The 20,877-nt window shown below is 38.1% G+C and overlaps 1 protein-coding gene across 1 annotated transcript in view; it reads right to left on the bottom strand.

Annotated features, from left to right (window-relative positions):
• The window catches only part of LOC133541499 (protein tweety homolog 2-like), a 145,746-nt gene extending 125,922 nt beyond the window's left edge, over positions 1 to 19,824 (bottom strand). The window contains exons 1-2 of the mRNA XM_061884946.1: positions 19,513 to 19,824; positions 782 to 957 (exon numbers count right to left, since the gene is read on the bottom strand). Coding sequence (XP_061740930.1) covers positions 782 to 957; positions 19,513 to 19,641 — 305 coding nt within the window. The 5' untranslated portion in view covers positions 19,642 to 19,824. The remainder of the gene's footprint in view (positions 1 to 781; positions 958 to 19,512) is intronic.
• Positions 19,825 to 20,877: the final 1,053 nt, after the last annotated feature.

Below are 20,877 nucleotides of genomic sequence, written 5' to 3'. Positions count from 1 at the left end.
TTTTTTTTTATTTTTTTTTCTAGTCCTTCACTCTCACTTTCCTCATCCACGAATCTTTCAGTCAAATTAATGGGGAAATCGTTGCTTTCTCGGTCTGAATCGCTCTCGCTGCTGGTTGCCATGATTGTAAACAATGTTCAGATGTGAGGAGCTGCACAACCCGTGACACAATAAGCAGATAAGGGATTTTCCAGAATTATCCTAGTAAATTTGTCTGTATCGCTCCCACTGTATAGTCTTTTTTTTCCTTTTTTTTTCTAGTCCTTCACTCTCACTTTCCTCATCCACGAATCTTTCATCCTCGCTCAAATTAATGGGGAAATCGTCGCTTTCTCGGTCCGAATCGCTCTCGCTGCTGGTGGCCATGATTGTAAACAATGTTCAGATGTGAGGAGCTCCACAACCCGTGACGTCACGCGCACATCGTCTGCTACTTCTGGTACAGGCAAAGCTTTTTTATTAGCGACCAAAAGTTGCAAACTTTATCGTCGATGTTCTCTACTAAATCCTTTCAGCAAAAACATGGCAATATGGCGAAATGATCAAGTATGACACATAGACTGGACCTGCTATCCCCGTTTAAATAAGAACATCTCATTTCAGTAGGCCTTTAAGAGAATATTAGACTCGTCCGGGTTTTGAACTCACAACCTACCAATCTCAGGGCGGACAATCTAACCACTGAGTAGGACATCAGGAGCAAGACATTGACCACTTTCTTTAATCCTAGACAGTGAATATATACGTTGATCCCGTCCAGGTCGGACCATTCCAGACTTACCATATTATAAGACCCGTGACGACAGTAGTCCAGGTCACGCAGCAGCTCCGTTCGGGCCTTTTGCTGTCCTCGTCCAAGTCCCTACGGCAGCAACACAGGCACACCAGGTAGATGGTCAAGACCGACAGACTCAGGCTGAGGCCCACCGCTCCTACGCAAGCTAGAACCACCACAGACTGACAAACAGGGAAGAGACCAGATGCAAAAATCAGTATCACAGCAACCCCCGTCACCAGCGATTCACACATGGCGCTAACTAACCTTCCAAAGAAAGCGATTTGTTGATTTAAAATGAAAAGCGACACTAATTACAGTCCTGGTCGAAAGTTTACATACACTTGTGATGAACATAATGTCATGGCTGTCTTGAGTTTGCAATAATGTCTAATGAAAATTGTTAAAAATAGAAAATAAAAAAAAACTTGAATGGTCTGAATGAGTTGAAATGGTTGGTGTTGGAATTTTTCAAATCGGTAGTAGTAGTAACATGTTGAATTGAGAAATGGTATTACGGAATTCCTGGAATTTCGGGAAAACCGGGAATTTTTCCAGTTTAAAAAACAACTTTGTTTTTTTTTTCTTGATTAAGAGGAATGTTTTGACGGTGGAACAGTTGAAATGCGTTGAAAATGTCATCGGAAAAAAAGGGTGAAAATAGAGCAAGGGAAAGCCCGCGATTCCCAATAGGCTGAACAGTTTGAAGTTGGAACAGTTTGAATAAGATTAAAAAAAATGTGGGAGTTGTGGAACTTTGAATGATGTCCCATTTTTTTTCAATGGAAAGTTCCGAAAATTTTAGGAATTTTTTTGAAAATGGTTAAAAAAAAACATCAAAAAAAAAACTTGAAAGGTCTGAATGAGTTGAAACGGTTGGTGTTGGAATTTGTCAAATTGGTTGATTAATGTTGAAGTAGTAACATGTTGTATTGAGAAATGGTCTAACGGGATTCCTGGAATTTCGGGAAAACCGGGAATTTTTCCAGTTTAAAAAACAACTTTGTTTTTTTTTCTTGATTAAGAGGAATGTTTTGACGGTAGAACAGTTGAAATGCGTTGAAAATGTCATCGGAAAAAAAGGGTGAAAATAGAGCTTTGGAAAAGCAGGAATTCTGGAAAATTCTGGAATTGTTTTGAACTTGGAAACATAAGTAGTTTGAATTTCCAGGATGGTGGAATGTGTTAAATGTAGAATGGTTTAAATAGGTTGAAAAATGTGGAAATGGTGAAAGTTTGAAAAATGGCCAATTCATTTTGAATGGGAAAAATGTCCCAGAAAACCGGGAATTCTGGGAAATCTGGGATTTTTGGGGAATTTGTCAAGGGAAAGCCCGCGATTCCCGAATGGGCTGAACAGTTTGAAGTTGAAACGGTTTGAATCGGGTGAAAAATGTGAAAGGTGGAGCGCGCCAAAATCTGGAGAAGAAGAATACGTTGAATGAATAAGATGAATTTTGGTGTAGAAAACCCTATAAAAACAGATGAACAATGTGGGAGTTGTGGAACTTTGAAGGATGTCCCATTGATTTCAATGGTAATTTCCCAAAATTTCGGGAATAGCGGGAATTTTTTTGAAAATGGTAAACAAAACAAAAAAACTTGAATGGTCTGAATGAGGTGAAATGGTTGGTGTTGGAATTTTTCAAAATCGGTCGAGAAATATTGAAGTAGTAACAAGTTGAATTGAAAAACGGTATTACTGAATTCCTGGAATTTCGGGAAAAACGGAAATTTTTCCTGATTAAGAGGAATGTTTTGACGGTGGAATGGTTGAAATGCGTTGAAAATGTGGAAAGAGTAGTCATTAGAAAAAAAGGGTGGAGACAGGGCTTTGAAAACCAAGAATTCTGGAAAATCCTGGAATTGTTTTGAACTTGGAAACATTGGTAGTTTGAATTTCCAGGATGGTGGAATGTGTTGAAGGTGGAATGGTTTGAATAGTTAAAAAAAATGTGGAAATGGTGGAAGTTTTAAAAATGGCCAATATATTTTGAATTGGAAAAATGTCCCGGAAAACCAGGAATTCTGGGAAATCTGGGATTTTTTGGGAATTTGTCAAAGGAAAGCTCATGATTCCCGAATGGGCTGAACAGTTTGAAGTTGGAACAAATTGAATCAGATAGAAAATGTGGGTGTTGTGGAATTTTGAAGGATGTCCCGTGTTTTTCGATGGGAATTTCCCAAAATTTCGGTAATAACGAGAATTTTTGGGAAAATAGTAAAAAAAAAAAAAACATACTTGAATGGATCGAGAAATGTTGAAGCAGTAACATGTTGAATTGAAAAATGGTATTACGGACTTCCTGGAATTTCGGGAAAACCGGGAATTTTTTCAGTTTAAAAAGAAAACTTCGTTTTTTTTCCTGGTTAGGAGGAATGTTTTGATGGTGGAACGGTTGAAATGCATTGAAAATGTGGAAGTAGTAGTCGCAGAAAAAAGGGTGGAAATAGGACTTTGGAAAACCATGAATTATGGAAAATCCTGGAATTGTTTTGAACTTGGAAAAAAAGTTAGTTTGAATTTCCAGGAATGTGGAATGTGTTGAAGGTGGAATGGTTTGAAAAATGTGGAAATGGTGGGAGTTTGAAAAATGGCCAAGTCATTTTGAATTGGAAAAATGTCCCGGAAAAACGTTAATTCTGGAAAATCTGGGAATTTTTGGAATTTGTCAAGGGAAAGCCCGCGATTCCCCAATAGGCTGAACAGTTTGAAGTTGGAACAGTTTGAATAAGATAAAAAAAATGTGGGAGTTGTGGAACTTTGAATGGTGTCCCATTTTTTTTCAATGGAAGGTTCCAAAAATTTTAGGAATTTTTTTGAAAATGGTTAAAAAAATACATCAAAAAAAAAAACTTGAAAGGTCTGAATGAGTTGAAACGGTTGGTGTTGGAATTTGTCAAATTGGTTGATTAATGTTGAAGTAGTAACATTTTGAATTGAGAAATGGTCTAACGGGATTCCTGGAATCTCGGGAAAACCGGGAATTTTTCCAGTTTAAAAAACAACTTTGTTTTTTTTCTTGATTAAGAGGAATGTTTTGACGGTGGAACAGTTGAAATGCATTGAAAATGTCATCGGAAAAAAAGGGTGAAAATAGAGCTTCGGAAAAGCAGGAATTCTGGAAAATTCTGGAGTTGTTTTGAACTTGGAAACATAAGTAGTTTGAATTTCCAGGATGGTGGAATATGTTAAATGTGGAATGGTTTAAATAGGTTGAAAAATGTGGAAATGGTGAAAGTTTGAAAAATGGCCAATTCATTTTGAATGGGAAAAATGTCCCAGAAAACCGGGAATTCTGGGAAATCTGGGACTTTTAGGGAATTTGTCAAGGAAAAGCCCGCGATTCCCAAATGGGCTGAACAGTTTGAAGTTGAAACGGTTTGAATCGGGTGAAAAATGTGAAAGGTGGAGCGCGCCAAAATCTGGAGAAGAAGAATACATTGAATGAATAAGATGAATTTTGGTGTAGAAAACCCTATAAAAACAGATGAACAATGTGGGAGTTGTGTAACTTTGAAGGATGTCCCATTAATTTCAATGGGAATTTCCAAAAATTTCGGGAATAGCGGGAACTTTTTGAAAATGGTAAACAAAACAAAAAAACTTGAATGGTCTGAATGAGGTGAAATGGTTGGTGTTGGAATTTTTCAAAATCGGTCGAGAAATTTTGAAGTCGTAACATGTTGAATTAAAAAATGGTATAACTGTATTCCTGGAATTTCGGGAAAACCGGGAATTTTTCCGGTTCAAAAAAACAACTTTTTTTTTTTTTCCTGATTAAGAGGAATGTTTTGACGGCGGAACGGTTGAAATGCGTTGAAAATGTGGAAAGAGTAAACATTAGAAAAAAGGGTGGAAACAGAGCTTTGGAAAACCAGGAATTCTGGAAAATCCTGGAATTGTTTTGAACTTGGAAACATTTGTAGTTTGAATTTCCAGGATGGTGGAATGTGTTGAAGGTGGAATGGTTTGAATAGGTAAAAAAAATGTGGAAATGGTGGAAGTTTTAAAAATGGCCAAGGCATTTTGAATTGGAAAAATGTCCCGGAAAACCGGGAATTCCGGGAAATCTGGGATTTTTTTGGGAATTTGTCAAAGGAAAAATCATGATTCCCGAATGGGCTGAACAGTTTGAAGTTGGAACAGTTTGAATCAGATAAAAAATGTGGGCGTTGTGGAGCTTTGAAGGATGTCCCGTGTTTTTCAATGGGAATTTCCCAAAATTTCGGTAATAACGAGAATTTTTTAAAAAATGGTAAAAAAAACAAAAAAAACTTGAATGGTCTGAATGAGTTGAAATGGTTGCTGTTGGAATTTTTCAAAACGATCGAAAAAAGTTGAAGTAGTGACGTGTTGAATTGAAAAATGGTATAACTGAATTCCTGGAATTTCGGGAAAACCGGGAATTTTTCCGGTTCAAAAAAACAACTTTTTTTTTTTTTTCCTGATTAAGAGGAATGTTTTGACGGCGGAACGGTTGAAATGTGTTGAAAATGTGGAAAGAGTAAACATTAGAAAAAAGGGTGGAAACAGAGCTTTGGAAAACCAGGAATTCTGGAAAATCCTGGAATTGTTTTGAACTTGGAAAACAATTTAGTCTAAATTTCCAGGATGGTGGAATGTGTTGAAGGTGGAATGGTTTGAAAAATGGGGAAATAGTGGGAGTTTGAAAAATGGCCAGGTCATTTTGAATTGGAAAAATGTCCCGGAAAAACGTTAATTCTGGAAAATCTCGGAATTTTTGGAATTTGTCAAGGGAAAGCCCACAATTCCCGAATAGGCTGAACAGTTTGAAGTTGGAACAGTTTGAATAAGATAAAAAAAAATGTGGGAGTTGTGGAACTTTGAATGATGTCCCATTTTTTTTCAATGGACATTTCCAAAAATTTCGGGAATTTTTTTGCAAATGGTTAAGAAAAACATTTAAAAAAAACTTGAATGGTCTGAATGAGTCGAAAAGGGTGGTGTTGGAATTTTTCAAATCGGTCGAGAAATGTTGAAGTAGTAACATGTTGAATTGAGAAATGGTATTACAGAATTCCTGGAATTTCGGGAAAACCGGGAATTTTTTCCAGTTCTAAAAACAACTTAGGTTTTTTTTGTTTTGATTAAGAGGAATGTTTTGACGGTGGAACGGCTGAAATGCGTTGAAAATACGGAAGGAGTAGTCATTAGAAAAAAGGGTGGAAATAGGACTTTAAAAAAAACAGGAATTCTGGAAAATCCTGGAAATGTTTTGAACTTGGAAACATAATTACTTTGAATTTCCAGGATAGTGGAATGTCTTGAAGGTGGAATGGTTTGAAAACTGTGGAAATAATGGGAGTTTGAAAAATGGCCAAATCATTTTGAATTGGAAAAATGTCCCGGAAAACCGGGAATTCTGGAAAATCTGGGAATTTTTGGAGTTTGTCAAGGGAAAGCCCGCGATTCCCGAATGGGCTGAACAGTTTGAAGTTGGAACAGTTTAAATTAGATGAAAAATGTGGGAGTTGTGGAACTTTGAAGTATGTCCCATTGATTTCAATGGGAATTTCCAAACATTTGGATAATTTCGGGAAAAGCGGGATTTTTGGGGAAAAAAATATCAAAAAAAAACTTGCATGGTCTGAATGAGTTGAAATGGTTGGTGTTGGAATTTTTCAAATTGGTCAAGAAATGTTGAAGTACCGTAGTCACATGTTCAATTGAGAAATGGTATTACAACATTTCTGTTATTTCGGGAAAACCGGGAATTTTTCCAGTTCAAAAAACAACTTTGTTTTTTTTACTGATTAAGAAAAATGTTCTGACGGTGGAACGGTTGAAATGCGTTGAAGGAGTAGTCATTAGATAAAAGGGTGGAAATAGGGCTTTGTAAAACCAGGAATTCTGGAAAATCCTGGAATTGTTTTGAACTTGGAGAAATAGGATGGTGGAATGTGTTAAAAGTGGAATGGTTTGAAAAATGTGAAAATGGTGGAAGTTTGAAAAATGGCCAATTTATTTTGAACGGGAAAATGTCCCAGAAAACCAAGGAATTCTGGAAAATCCTGGAATTGTTCCGAAATTGGAAAAATAGGATTGTGGAATGTGTTGAAGGTGGAATGGTTTGAAAAATGTGGAAATGGTGGAAGTTTGAAAAATAGCCAATTCATTTTGAATGGGAAAATGTCCCAGAAAACCAGGGAATTCTGGAAAATCCTGGACTTGTTTTGAACTTGGAGAAATAGGATGGTGGAATGTGTTAAAAGTGGAATGGTTTGAAAAATGTGAAAATGGTGGAAGTTTGAAAAATGGCCAATTTATTTTGAACGGGAAAATGTCCCAGAAAACCAAGGAATTCTGGAAAATCCTGGAATTGTTCCGAAATTGGAAAAATAGGATTGTGGAATGTGTTGAAGGTGGAATGGTTTGAAAAATGTGGAAATGGTGGAAGTTTGAAAAATAGCCAATTCATTTTGAATGGGAAAATGTCCCAGAAAACCAGGGAATTCTGGAAAATCCTGGACTTGTTTTGAACTTGGAGAAATAGGATGGTGGAATGTGTTAAAAGTGGAATGGTTTGAAAAATGTGGAAATGGTGGAAGTTTGAAAAATGGCCAAATTATTTTGTACGGGAAAATGTCCTGGGAAACCAGGAATTCTGGAAAATCCTGGAATTGGTCCGAAATTGGAAAAATAGGATTGTGGAATGTGTTAAAGGTGGAATGGTTTGAAAAATGTGGAAATGGTGGAAGTTTGAAAAATGGCCAATTCATTTTGAATGGGAAAATGTCCCAGAAAACCAAGGAATTCTGGAAAATCCTGGAATTGTTTTGAACTTGGAGAAATAGGATGGTGGAATGTGTTAAAAGTGAAATGGTTTGAAAAATGTGGAAACGGTGGACGTTTGAAAAATGGCCAATTTATTTTGAACGGGAAAATGTCCCGGGAAACCAGGAATTCTGGAAAATCCTGGAATTGTTCCGAAATTGGAAAAATAGGATTGTGGAATGTGTTGAAGGTGGAATGGTTTGAAAAATGTGGAAATGGTGGAAGTTTGAAAAATGGCCAATTTATTTTGAACGGGAAAATGTCCCGGGAAACCAGGAATTCTGGAAAATCCTGGAATTGTTCCGAAATTGGAAAAATAGGATTGTGGAATGTGTTGAAGGTGGAATGGTTTGAAAAATGTGGAAATGGTGGAAGTTTGAAAAATGGCCAATTCATTTTGAATGGGAAAATGTCCCAGAAAACCAGGGAATTCTGGAAAATCCTGGACTTGTTTTGAACTTGGAGAAATAGGATGGTGGAATGTGTTAAAAGTGGAATGGTTTGAAAAATGTGAAAATGGTGGAAGTTTGAAAAATGGCCAATTTATTTTGTACGGGAAAATGTCCCAGAAAACCAGGGAATTCTGGAAAATCCTGGAATTGGTCTGAAATTGGAAAAATAGGATTGTGGAATGTGTTGAAGGTGGAATGGTTTGAAAAATGTGGAAATGGTGGAAGTTTGAAAAATAGCCAATTCATTTTGAATGGGAAAATGTCCCAGAAAACCAGGGAATTCTGGAAAATCCTGGACTTGTTTTGAACTTGGAGAAATAGGATGGTGGAATTTGTTAAAAGTGGAATGGTTTGAAAAATGTGGAAATGGTGGAAGTTTGAAAAATGGCCAATTTATTTTGAACGGGAAAATGTCCTGGGAAACCAGGAATTCTGGAAAATCCTGGACTTGGTCTGAAATTGGAAAAATAGGATTGTGGAATGTGTTAAAAGTGGAATGGTTTGAAAAATGTGGAAATGGTGGAAGTTTGAAAAATGGCCAATTTATTTTGAACGGGAAAATGTCCCGGGAAACCAGGAATTCTGGAAAATCCTGGAATTGGTCTGAAATTGAAAAAATAGGATTGTGGAATGTGTTAAAGGTGGAATGGTTTGAAAAATGTGGAAATGGTGGAAATTTGAAAAATGGCCAATTCATTTTGGATGGGAAAATGTCCCGGGAAACCAGGAATTCTGGAAAATCCTGGAATTGTTTCGAAATTGGAAAAATGGGATGGTGGAATGTGTTAAAGGTGGAATGGTTTGAAAAATGTGGAAATGGTGGAAGTTTGAAAAATAGCCAATTCATTTTGGATGGGAAAATGTCCCAGAAAACCAGGGAATTCTGGGAAATCTGGGAATTTTGTCAAAGGAAAGCCCGCGATTCCAGAAATAGGCTGAACAGTTTGAATCGGGTGAAAAATTTGAAAGGTGGCAAAATCTGGAGAAGAAGAATACGTTGAATAAATAAGATGAATTTTGTTGTAGAAAACCCTAGAAAAACCGATGTTAGCAGCATTCACTCAATTACTACAGAAAGGGGGCTCGTATGGCCATATTTGTTACGGTTTACCTGACACATGAAACCTGACGAATTTGGGGGTGCATCATTCACTTTTGCCGGCAAATGGCACCAGAGTGTAGAATATCGTAAAATGTGTTTTGTGGCAGTTCCAACTTTGACCACGGCATCAGTTAATATGTCACCTGGCGCTTTCGGTCATTTCCAGCAGACTGCATTGCAAAATGACTAACACCCCTCAGCCACCCGGAAATTAATAATAGTTTTAAGAAAATAATACTGGAAATTAATGCAATATGTGACCGCATACGTCAACAGCTAAATTAGGGAGCCTTTGTACCCCATTTTGAAATAATTCTATTATCATTTATAAGCCAAATAAAATTGTATTTTTCAAGTGGTTGCGATATATTATTTCACACCATAGATTTTAGACCGTACCGCCCATCCCCACTGCCCACCGCTCCTGAAGTATCCCATACTGACACTTTGAGAAAACACAGATGCAACAAATCTTACAAGCACTCTCCTTCAATGATACGGGAGAGATGTCCCTTTATCGCAACTATCAGCAGTGATCCACAACTACAGAGCGGGCGAGTGACGTCGGCGGGGCTGAGAGGCGAAGATAGAGCAGCCGAGCGGGAGTCGGGCCTGTGGGAGGCACAAGCATCATGTGACACGTGGGCTTTCATTCAGTCTTGTGATTCCAGGGTGTGTGCAGCATTTAGAGCCTGGGGGTCGGAGGGGTGGGGGGGTTAGGGACAAACATGCCCCCAGAAGAATGGATTGTATTTATAGGAGTCTCCATATGCAGGGTTGTCCTGATACCAATATGCTGGTACTGGTACTATTACCAAAAGGTATTTTGATACTTTTTTCGAAATAAGGGGGACCACAAAAAATATCGTTATTGGCTTTATTTGATGAGAACATGACTTATTGGAATCAAACTTTGGCATTAAATAATATAATAAACATATTACACAACTTCACTTATTAGTAGTAAGTAGGGTTGTACGGTATACTGGTATTAGTAGAGTACTCCGATACTAATAAATCATATTCGGTACTATACCTCCACTGAAAAGTACCAGTCCAAATCCACACCCAACATCCACTGTAATGATACCAAGTACAGGAGTGTATCTAGTCCAGGGGTGCCCACACTTTTTCTGCAGGCGAGCTACTTTTCAATTGACCAACTCGAGGGGATCTACCTCATTTATATATATATGATTTATATTTATTTATTTATGAAAGAAACATTTTTGTAAACAAGTTAAATGTGTTTAATGATAATACAAGCATGTGTAACACATATAGATGTCTTTCCTTCACGAAGACAAGAATATAAGTTGGTGTATTACCTGATTCTGATGACTTGCATTGATTGGAATCAGACAGTAATGATGATAACGCCCACATTTTCAAATGGAGGAGAAAAAAAGTTGTCCTTTCTGTACAATACCACATGAAAGTGGTTGGTTTTTGGCATCTAATTCATCCAGCTTCCATACACTTTACAAGAAAAACATTGGCGGCAAATTCCGTAGCTTGCTTGATTGACATTCACGGCACCCGAGGGTCTTGTGAGATGACACTGGCTGCTGCCAGTTCATTATTATGAAAAAATGACAGAGAGGAAGGCGAGAAACACTTTTTATTTCAACAGACTTTCGCGCCGTCCCTTCCGTCAAAACTCTAAAGGCCGACTGCACATTTCCTACCTTCACAATAAAAGCCCTGCTTCATGCTGCCTGCGCTAACAAAATAAGAGTCTCAGAAAGCTGACGTGCACAAGTGATGTGCACGTCAGCTTTCTGAGGGATCGCTTGTGCACGCCAGTTTTCCGAGACTCTGTATTTAGTTAGCGCAGGCAGCATGAAGCAGGGCTTTTATTGTGAAGATAGGAAATGTGCAGTCGGCCTTTAGAGTTTTGACGGAAGGTACGGCGCGAGAGTCTGTTGAAATAAAAAGTGTTTCTCGCCTTCCTCTCGGTCATTTTTCATAATAATGATCTCGCAGCAGCCAGCGTCATCTCACAAGACCCTCCGGTACCGTGAATGTCATTTAAGTGACGTCTTGGTGAAGATTGATGATCACTAATTTTTAGGTCTATTTTTTTTTAAAAGCCTGGCTGGAGATCGACTGACACACCCCCCGCGGTCGACTGGTAGCTCGCGATCGACGTAATGGGCACCCCTGATCTAGTCGATACTAATATGATTATGTTGAAATTTTGTGGCATCACAACATCTTTAGTATTTTAAAAATGGAGAAAATGGATGGATGGATTCCTTTGAAATCAGTGGCAGGCCGTGCGTTTCTCAACTTGGCCTTCAGTGATATATATATATAGATAGTACTTTATTGATTCCTTCAGGAGAGTTCCCTCGGGAAAAGTGAAAGTTGTTAAAAAGATTAAAAGTTGTCCGACTTCACCTCTCAAAATACCGTAATTTATGTCACACGGCCGGAGATACTATACAGAAACCTATTAGCGCACTACTGCGCATTGAGCACCCTCAACAGTGGACAAAACGGTCTATTTTTCGCCGCATTTAACATTTCATGAACCCAGTTCAGCAATTAAAAATAACTGTATTTCCTTGAATTGCCGCCGGGGCGCTAATTAATTTAAAACCTCTTCTCACTCCTGCGCTTACCAAAGGCATGCGGTAAAAGTAAGCATGCGCTAATTAATTTAAAACCTCTTCTCACGCCTGCGCTTACCAAAGGCATGCGGTAAAAGTAAGCATGCGCTAATTAATTTAAAACCTCTTCTCACTCCTGCGCTTACTAAAGGCATGCGGTAAAAGTAAGCATGCGCTAATTAATTTAAAACCTCTTCTCACTCCTGCGCTTACCAAAGGCATGCGGTAAAAGTAAGCATGCGCTAATTAATTTAAAACCTCTTCTCACTCCTGCGCTTACCAAAGGCATTTGGTAAAAGTAAGCATGCGCTAATTAATTTAAAACCTCTTCTCACTCCTGCGCCTACCAAAGGCATGCGGTAAAAGTAAGCATGCTCTAATTATTTTAAAACCCCTTCTCACTTCGGCACTTACCAAAGGCATGCAGTAAAAATTTGAGTGTGATGTAAGCTTGGACTTTAAATCCTACTGAATGGCTCATAATCTTCTTCCCTTTATGCGATTTCAAATTACAGGTATTGAAATCAGCCTCCCCCATTTTGAAAATGATGACAGGGCAAGTGTCACTCGTGACGTCACGAGTTTGACCAGGCGGTAATACTAAACATGCGCTAATTATTTTGCGAAGCGAGTTTGACCAGGCAGTAATTCAAGGCAGGCGCATACTATATGCCCTGTGGCAATTCAAGGAAATACGGTATCTATGGTGGTACTGTCAAAATTAAAAATATTGTATACAATAAATTAAACATGAAAAAATTTAAAAAATGTATATTTGACCTCACAATTTGTAACATTCGACGCTGTACAAGCTAGTGGTGCCGCTCGTTGTCGGTTGATTCTTATGAAAGTCGCGGGCAAACCGTTTCACCGCCGGGATGGCTCCCGGAGTCGGCCGACCTCGTCTCACAAGATCTAGTTTCTCTTAAGTATGTCACGGCTTGGGCGCGTGCCAGTCTGGCAGCAGCAAGCAGCTGCAATCAATCATCTGCAATCAACACACCTGCCACAGATGAGAAGCCCTGCCTTCATAAGCCGGCACAACCTGCTTTCCCGTGCCAGAACATAGCGACTTTTCTTGTAGAGTAAGCCAAGCCCATCTAGCTCAGTGAAGTGAAGTGAATTATATTTATATAGCGCTTTTCTCAAGTGACTCAAAGCGCTTTACATAGTGACACCCAATATCTAAGTTACATTTAAACCAGTGTGGGTGGCACTGGGAGCAGGTGGGTAAAGTGTCTTGCCCAAGGACACAACGGCAGTGACTAGGATGGCACAAGCGGGAATCGAACCTGCAACCCTAAAGTTGCTGGCACGGCCACTCTACCAACCGAGCTATGCCGGTCTATGCTCTTTCTGTTTTCTCTCTCCCGCCGCGTTTCACTTGTCTGGCGTTTTCCTTGTCATCAACCAGCAGCAATTCCCCCGTTTCCCCGTCACGAGCTGTGTGTCTCGTCTCCCCGTTTTTCCTCCAGTTCTCTGGCTGCTTCTTGGACCTCGCCCCCCCCCCACCTTGGACACGGACCCTGACACCTCGCTATTGCCCCCGACTACCTGCCTGTCTCACGGACCTTTGAGCCTGCCTTTCCCCTCCGGGATTTCCGCCTCTTGCTCTATACTGGGGTAACCCACAACAGTAAATTCACACACATAGTCGCACACCATATACATTTTGGGTTTGGCACACTCCTTTTTTATATATATATATATATATATATATCAACATTTTGCTTTCCGTCTTTGTGAGTACCCGGGAGTTTTCTGTGGCTTTCTATGGCTCCGGGGTCACTTCCTGTTTTCGCAACTTGTGATTGGATACACACTTGGGACTCCCAAGTGCATTGCATATTGATGCGAGTCCATTTGAAAAGAGAGGGTCATACTTTCCTCATATTCTCATCATTTGGAAATGTATGCAGACTCTTCTATAGTTGTATTGCTACAACTGGCAGACATATTTGATCTTTACTTCCAATTCTGCGCAAAAAAAAAATATGGTGATTCGGGATGAAGATGCAAACACAACACATACCAGGCATTCAGCACACACCTTCTCATTCAATAGATTTTCTTTTTTTTCATGACTATTTACATTGTAGACTGTCACTGAAGGCATCAAAACTATAAATGAACACATCGGGAGTTATGTACTTCACAAAAAAAAGGTAAAACAACGGTAAACTTGTTCAACATTCTAGTTTCTTCAAAACAGCCACAATTTTTTTGCACACTCTTGGCATTCTCTCCATGAGCCTCAAGAGGTAGTCACCTGAAAAGGATTTTCACTTCAGAGGTGTCGTAGTTTTGATGCCTAAAGTGAAAATCTGCAATGTGAATAGTCATGAAAATAAAGAAAACGCATTCAAATGAGAAGGTGTGTCCAAATTTTTCGCCTGTACTATCTATCTATATATATATATATATATATATATATATATATATATATATATATATATATATATATATATATATATGTATGTATGTATGTATGTATAGAAACATAGATAGATAGATTATCCATCCATCCATTTTCTACCGCTTATTCTCTTTTGGGGTCGCGGGGGGCGCTGGCGCCTATCTCAGCTACAATCGGGCGGAAGGCGGGGTACACCCTGGACAAGTCGCCACCTCATCGCAGGGCCAACACAGATAGACAGACAACATTCACACTCACATTCACACACTAGGGCCGATTTAGTGTTGCCAATCAACCTATCCCCAGGTGCATGTCTTTGGAAGTGGGAGGAAGCCGGAGTACCCGGAAGGAACCCACGCATTCACGGGGAGAACATGCAAACTCCACAGAGAAAGATCCCGAGCCTGGATTTGAACCCAGGACTGCAGGACCTTCGTATTGTGAGGCAGACACACTAACCCCTCTGCCACCGTGAAGCCCTAGATAGATTACATATGTATAAATATAAATACATATACATATATATATATATACATATATATATATATATATATATATATACACATTATATATGTACATATATATATATATATATACATATACATAGAGAGATAGATAGATAGATAGATAGATAGATAGATAGATAGATAGATAGATAGATAGATAGATAGAAAGATTACATATGTATAAATATAAATACATATATTTATATATATATATATATATATATATATAAATACACATATATGTACATATATATGTATATATGTATATATATATATATATATACATATACATAGATAGATAACATATGTATAAATATAAATACATATATACATATATATATATACACACACATTATATATGTACATATATATGTATATATATAGATGGATAGATAGATAGATAGATAGATAGATAGATAGATAGATAGATAGATAGATAGATAGATAGATAGATAGATAGATAGATAGATAGATAGATAGATAGATAGATAGATAGATCTATGGGTAAAAAGCAGAGCCTATCAGATTTTATTTTTTATTATCTATAGCAGGGGTGTCAAAAGTGTGCCCCGGAGGCCATTTGCTGCCCACAGCAAATGTTTTAAAAGGCCCACCGCACATTCTAAAAATACTATTAAAATAAACAAAAACATAAACAAAAGTGAAATAAAAAAGCTTAAAGGCTAAAGGTAATTTAGAAAAAGTTGCAACGTTGACTAATAAAACAATGCTGTTTTTTTTTTCTTTCAAACTGTCATTGCTCAAAACATAATATTGAATCAAAAGCAATGTTATTATGAATTATTGACCTATCCGAGTTTCCGATGACTTCACATCAAATATTCTACTAAGAAAAATATTTTTGGCGGAAGATTTAGCAAATTTGTTGAATAGATAATCAAAAATGTATATTTTGTTGTTTTCTTACTGTACCGAAAATGAACCGAACCGTGACCTCTGAACCTAGGTACGTACCGAACCGAAAGTGTGTGTACCGTTACACACCTAATATATATATGTATATATATATATATATATATATATATATATATATATATATATATATATATATATATATATATATATATATATATACACACACACACATATACATACATAATATATGCATGTGTTTATGTATGTATATATATATATATATATATATATATATATATATATATATATATACATAAACACATATATATATTTATACACACACATATCTGTATGTATACAAAAATATGTATATATACCTATTCATATATGTATACTTAAATATATACACACACACATGTGTGTTGTGTACATATATACACATGTATACAGTAAATAATGTCTATTTATTATTGAATTATTTAAATACGTCTACTTTTTACTTTAAAAAGTTTTGTTTGGCTTGTTTTTAATATTGCATTGTAAATTGTAATTCATACACGCAAAATTAATAATTACAGTATTCAATATTAAATGTTATGTTGTGATGTTGTTTTTTATTTGTTATCATATCGTACATGTATGGTGTGATTTTTTTTCTTTTTCTCTCTCTTTCTTTTATATTGTAATTCTACTGCCTTTTTTTTTAAATGTTTTTACATCATGGTCACGGGACTACAGATGAAAACTAGCCTTCTGGCTAATTCTGGCTTTTTTTTTAAGCATGCGTGTTATGAAATTGCATTGTCCCCGTTGAAATAAAAAAGATATTAATATTAAATATTTAGAGAAAAAAAAAAATTATAATATTTTGAAAAAAAACATTGTTCAAGTCAACGGTTGAATTTTTTTCAGTTTTTTTTACCGAATAATTTTCGGTACTATACCGCCTCTGAAAAGTACCGGTGATACCAAGTACAGTAACGTATATAGTCGATACTACAAACCCCGTTTCCATATGAGTTGGGAAATTGTGTTAGATGTAAATATAAACGGAATACAATGATTTGCAAATCATTTTCAACCCATATTCAGTTGAATATGCTACAAAGACAACATATTTGATGTTCAAACTGATAAACATTTTTTTTGTGCAAATAATCATTAACTTTAGAATTTGATCCCAGCAACACGTGACAAAGAAGTTGGGAAAAGTTGCAATAAATACTGATAAAATTGAGGAATGCTCATCAAACACTTATTTGGAACATCCCACAGGTGTGCAGGCTAATTGGGAACAGGTGGGTGCCATGATTGGGTATAAAAACAGCTTCCCAAAAAATGCTCAGTCTTTCACAAGAAAGGATGGGGTGAGGTACACCCCTTTGTCCACAACTGCGTGAGCAAATAGTCAAACAGTTTATGAACAACGTTTCTCAAAGTGCAATTGCAAGAAATTTAGGGATTTCAACATTTACGGTCCATAATATCATCAAAATGTTCAGAAAATCTGGAGAAATCACTCCACGTAAGCGGCATGGCCGGAAACCAACATTGAATGACCGTGACCTTCGATGCCTGTATCAAAAACCGACATCAATCTCTAAAGGATATCACCACATGGGCTCAGGAACACTTCAGAAAACCACTGTCACTAAATACAGTTTCTTCGCTACATCTGTAAGTGCAAGTTAAAGCTCTACTATGCAAAGCGAAAGCCATTTATCAACAACATCCAGAAACAACACTGGCTTCTCTAGGCCCGAGATCATCTAAGATGGATTCATGCAATGTGGAAAAATGTTTTGTGGTCTAACGAGTCCACATTTCAAATTGTTTTTGAACAAAGAGGAAAATAACCATCTGGATTGTTATAGGCGCACAGTTTAAAAGCCAGCATGTGTGATGGTATGGGGGTGTATTAGTGCCCAAGGCATGGGTAACTTACACATCTGTCAAGGCACCATTAATGCTGAAAGGTACATACAGGTTTTGGAGCAACATATGTTGCCATCCAAGCAACGTCATCATGGACGCCCCTGCTTACTTCAACAAGACAATGCAAAGCCATGTGTTACAACAGCGTGGCTTCATAGTAAAAGAGTGCGGGTACTAGACTGGTCTGCCTGTAGTCCAGACCTGTCTCCCATCGAAAATGTGTGGCGCATTAAGAAGCGTAAAATACGACAACGGAGACCCCGGACTTTTGAATTACTTAAGCTGAACATCAAGCAAGAATGGTAAAGAATTCCACTTTCAAAGCTTCAACTGTTACGCCTGTTCGGCATTGTGATGCCAGGTTCGATTCCCTCGAGGATGCGTCGAAAATTGAGCACAGCAAAAGGTATGAACTAATGATTTATTTAACAAAAGGTGCTAGAGAACAAAAATACTGGAGCTAAGAAAAGGCAAACAAAATACGCTAGCATGAAAGCTAGGATAAACAAATAGTAAACCAAACTGGCACATAGGCACACAAAGGGGAAAACAAAACATTTAGCATGAGAGCTAAGATTGAATAAAATTGCGCAGCGCGAGAGCTCGCGAGAATAATACAAAAATTTGCATGTAAGCAAAAGCGCAAAGCAGACGTACCGTTTTGCATGAACAAATTTGGATCCCAGACTGAACAACAAAAGATGCAGGCTTATATAAGGCAGGTGATTAGTGAGGACAGGTGTGCAGGGCCGTGAGTAACAGGTGAAACTGATAAGCTACCATGGTGACCGACTTAAACAGGAAATAATAGGATCAGACGGAGAGTGAAAATAAAAATTGAACAATAAACAATAATGTCCGGGTACTCCGGCTTCCTCCCACTTCCAAAGACATGCACCTGGGGATAGGTTAATTGGCAACACTAAATTGGCCCTAGTGTGTGAATGTGAGTGTGAATGTTGTCTGTCTATCTGTGTTGGCCCTGCGATGAGGTGGCGACTTGTCCAGGGTGTACACTGCCTTCCGCCCGATTGTAGCTGAGATAGGCGCCAGCGCCCCCCGCGACCCCGAAAGGGAATAAGCGGTAGAAAATGGATGGATGGATGGATGTGGAGGATCCAAAAAGCGGATCTCAACATTTAGCAATTAGTTTCCTCAGTTCCCAAACGTTTATTGAGTGTTGTTAAAAGAAAAAGGGATGTAACACAGTGGTGAACATGCCCTTTCCCAACTACTTTGGCACGTGTTGCAGCCATGAAATTCTAGGTTAATTATTATTTGTAAAAAAAAAAAAAAAAAGTTTATGGGTTTGAACATCAAATATCTTGTCTTTGTAGTGCATTCAACTAAATATGGGTTGAAAATGATTTGCAAATCATTGTATTCCGTTTATATTTACATCTAACACAATTTCCCAACTCATATGGAAACGGGGTTTGTATGTTGGCGGTTTTTGAATGCATTTTTAAAGTGTTTAGCCATTTTTTTTTACATTTTAGGATGCAAATAAAAAAATTAAAACATTTTGTCTTCTCGTCTCTCATGATTGTGAATGACGGGCAAAATTCATAAAAATTATCACAAAAATGTTGGAAAAAAAACAATGTTCATTTTTTTTGTTTTGTTTTTTTATATAGCACATTCAAACAACAACAAAAATGTTTTCCGAAGTGCTGCACAATAAAAATAAAATAAAAACTAGATTCAAATACTATCCTGGGCTCCACAAAAGACTGAATACATATAAAACCAATACAAAAACAACATGCAAATAAATGTGATTGGTAAAGCCAATTAAAACAAGACATAAAAACGAGACTTAAAAACACTCCACTGTAACAAACACTGCATCCAAAGTGCATGATTGCACATTCCAGGCAACAACATTTAGGATTAAAAAAGTAATTTAAAAAGTAAAAATCCCTGGAATGTTTCACGCCACGGCAGCTAATGCGTGTCATGCGTCATCACGTGACCGCGCTTTTCCACACTTGACAGGGTAAAAAAAAAAACTATTGCACTTTGGATGCACCAACCTGCTGGTAGTCCTGCTGCTCCGGCGTGAAAGTCTTGTCCACGGGCTGCAAGGAGAAGTTGTAGTGGGGGAAATTGTGCAGCCAGTAGGTCCACCACGGTGCAACATAGTCCAGCCTGGCAGCGGCCATCCCTCGCGTGCAAATAAAGTTCCCCACGGCCGAGAGCGAGATCACAGTGGGTGCAACGAATAAAGAGCGTTAAAGTTGTTCAGCCCTTGCACGGAAAGACGAAAACTCGCCATGATGGGGGTTGAGTGGGGGAAAAAAAAACAAAAAGAAGGTACAATTGTGTTGCGTTGAAGGGTGCAGGAAACTTGAGTGACGCCTGCGAGAACCTGCGTGGCTTAACAGGGGGGGGGAGGCGTGACGTCACGCCCGGCGTGTTTACCTCCTGGAACTTCAGGAGGGAAACAAAAATGACCAGTTTGCAAAGTTCATGACGTCAATATAAGTTTTTAGAATATATTTATTTGTATGTTTGTATGTATGTTGGTCATTTAGTCATGAATTGAAATGTTATTTAATGACTTCTGCTGTTTAGGTCTGACCCCTTGTGGACATTGGGGGGCACTGAGGTGCATTATAATGATTTATTTATCTATTTAAAAGACAGACATAATTTTATTTTACATTATTGTTTCTCTTACCCCGCCTTACGCCCGATTGTAGCTGAGATAGGCGCCAGCGCCCCCCGCGACCCCAAAAGGGAATATGCGGTAGAAAATGGATGGATTATTGTTTCTCTGCGATGAGATGGCGACTTGTCCAGGGTGTACCCCGCCTTCCGCCCGATTGTAGCTGAGATAGGCGCCAGCGCCCCCCCGCGACCCCAAAAGGGAATAAGCGGTAGAAAATGGATGGATTATTGTTTCTCTGCGATGAAATGGCGACTTGTCCAGGGTGTAACCCGCCTTCCGCCCGATTGTAGCTGAGATAGGCGCCAGCGCACACCGCGACCCCATAGGGGAATAAGCGGTAGAAAATGGATGGATGGAGTATTGTTTCTTTAGATCAGGGGTCGGCAACCCAAAATGTTGAAATAGTCATATTGGCCCAAAAACACAAAAACAAATCCATCTGGAGCCGCAAAAAAATAAAAGCCAAATTGCATACAGATAGTGTTTCATGAGATATAAATTGAATTAAGAGGACTTAAAGCAAAATAAATGAGCTCAAATATACCAACAAATGAGGCATCATGATGCAATATGTACACACAGCTGGCCTCAATAGCATGTTAGCATCGATTAGCATGCCGTGACCAAATATGTCTGATTAGCACTCCACACAAGTCAATAACGCCATCAAAACTCTTTGTGCATTCAGGCACAGCGTTAAAAGTTTGGTGGACAAAAATAGACAGAA

Source organism: Nerophis ophidion, linkage group LG23 (genome assembly GCF_033978795.1).
Source record: "Nerophis ophidion isolate RoL-2023_Sa linkage group LG23, RoL_Noph_v1.0, whole genome shotgun sequence".
NCBI classification, from domain to species: Eukaryota; Metazoa; Chordata; class Actinopteri; order Syngnathiformes; family Syngnathidae; genus Nerophis; species Nerophis ophidion.
The sequence above is the reverse complement of the archived record's forward strand: the minus strand, read 5'-3'. Positions and strand labels throughout refer to the sequence as shown.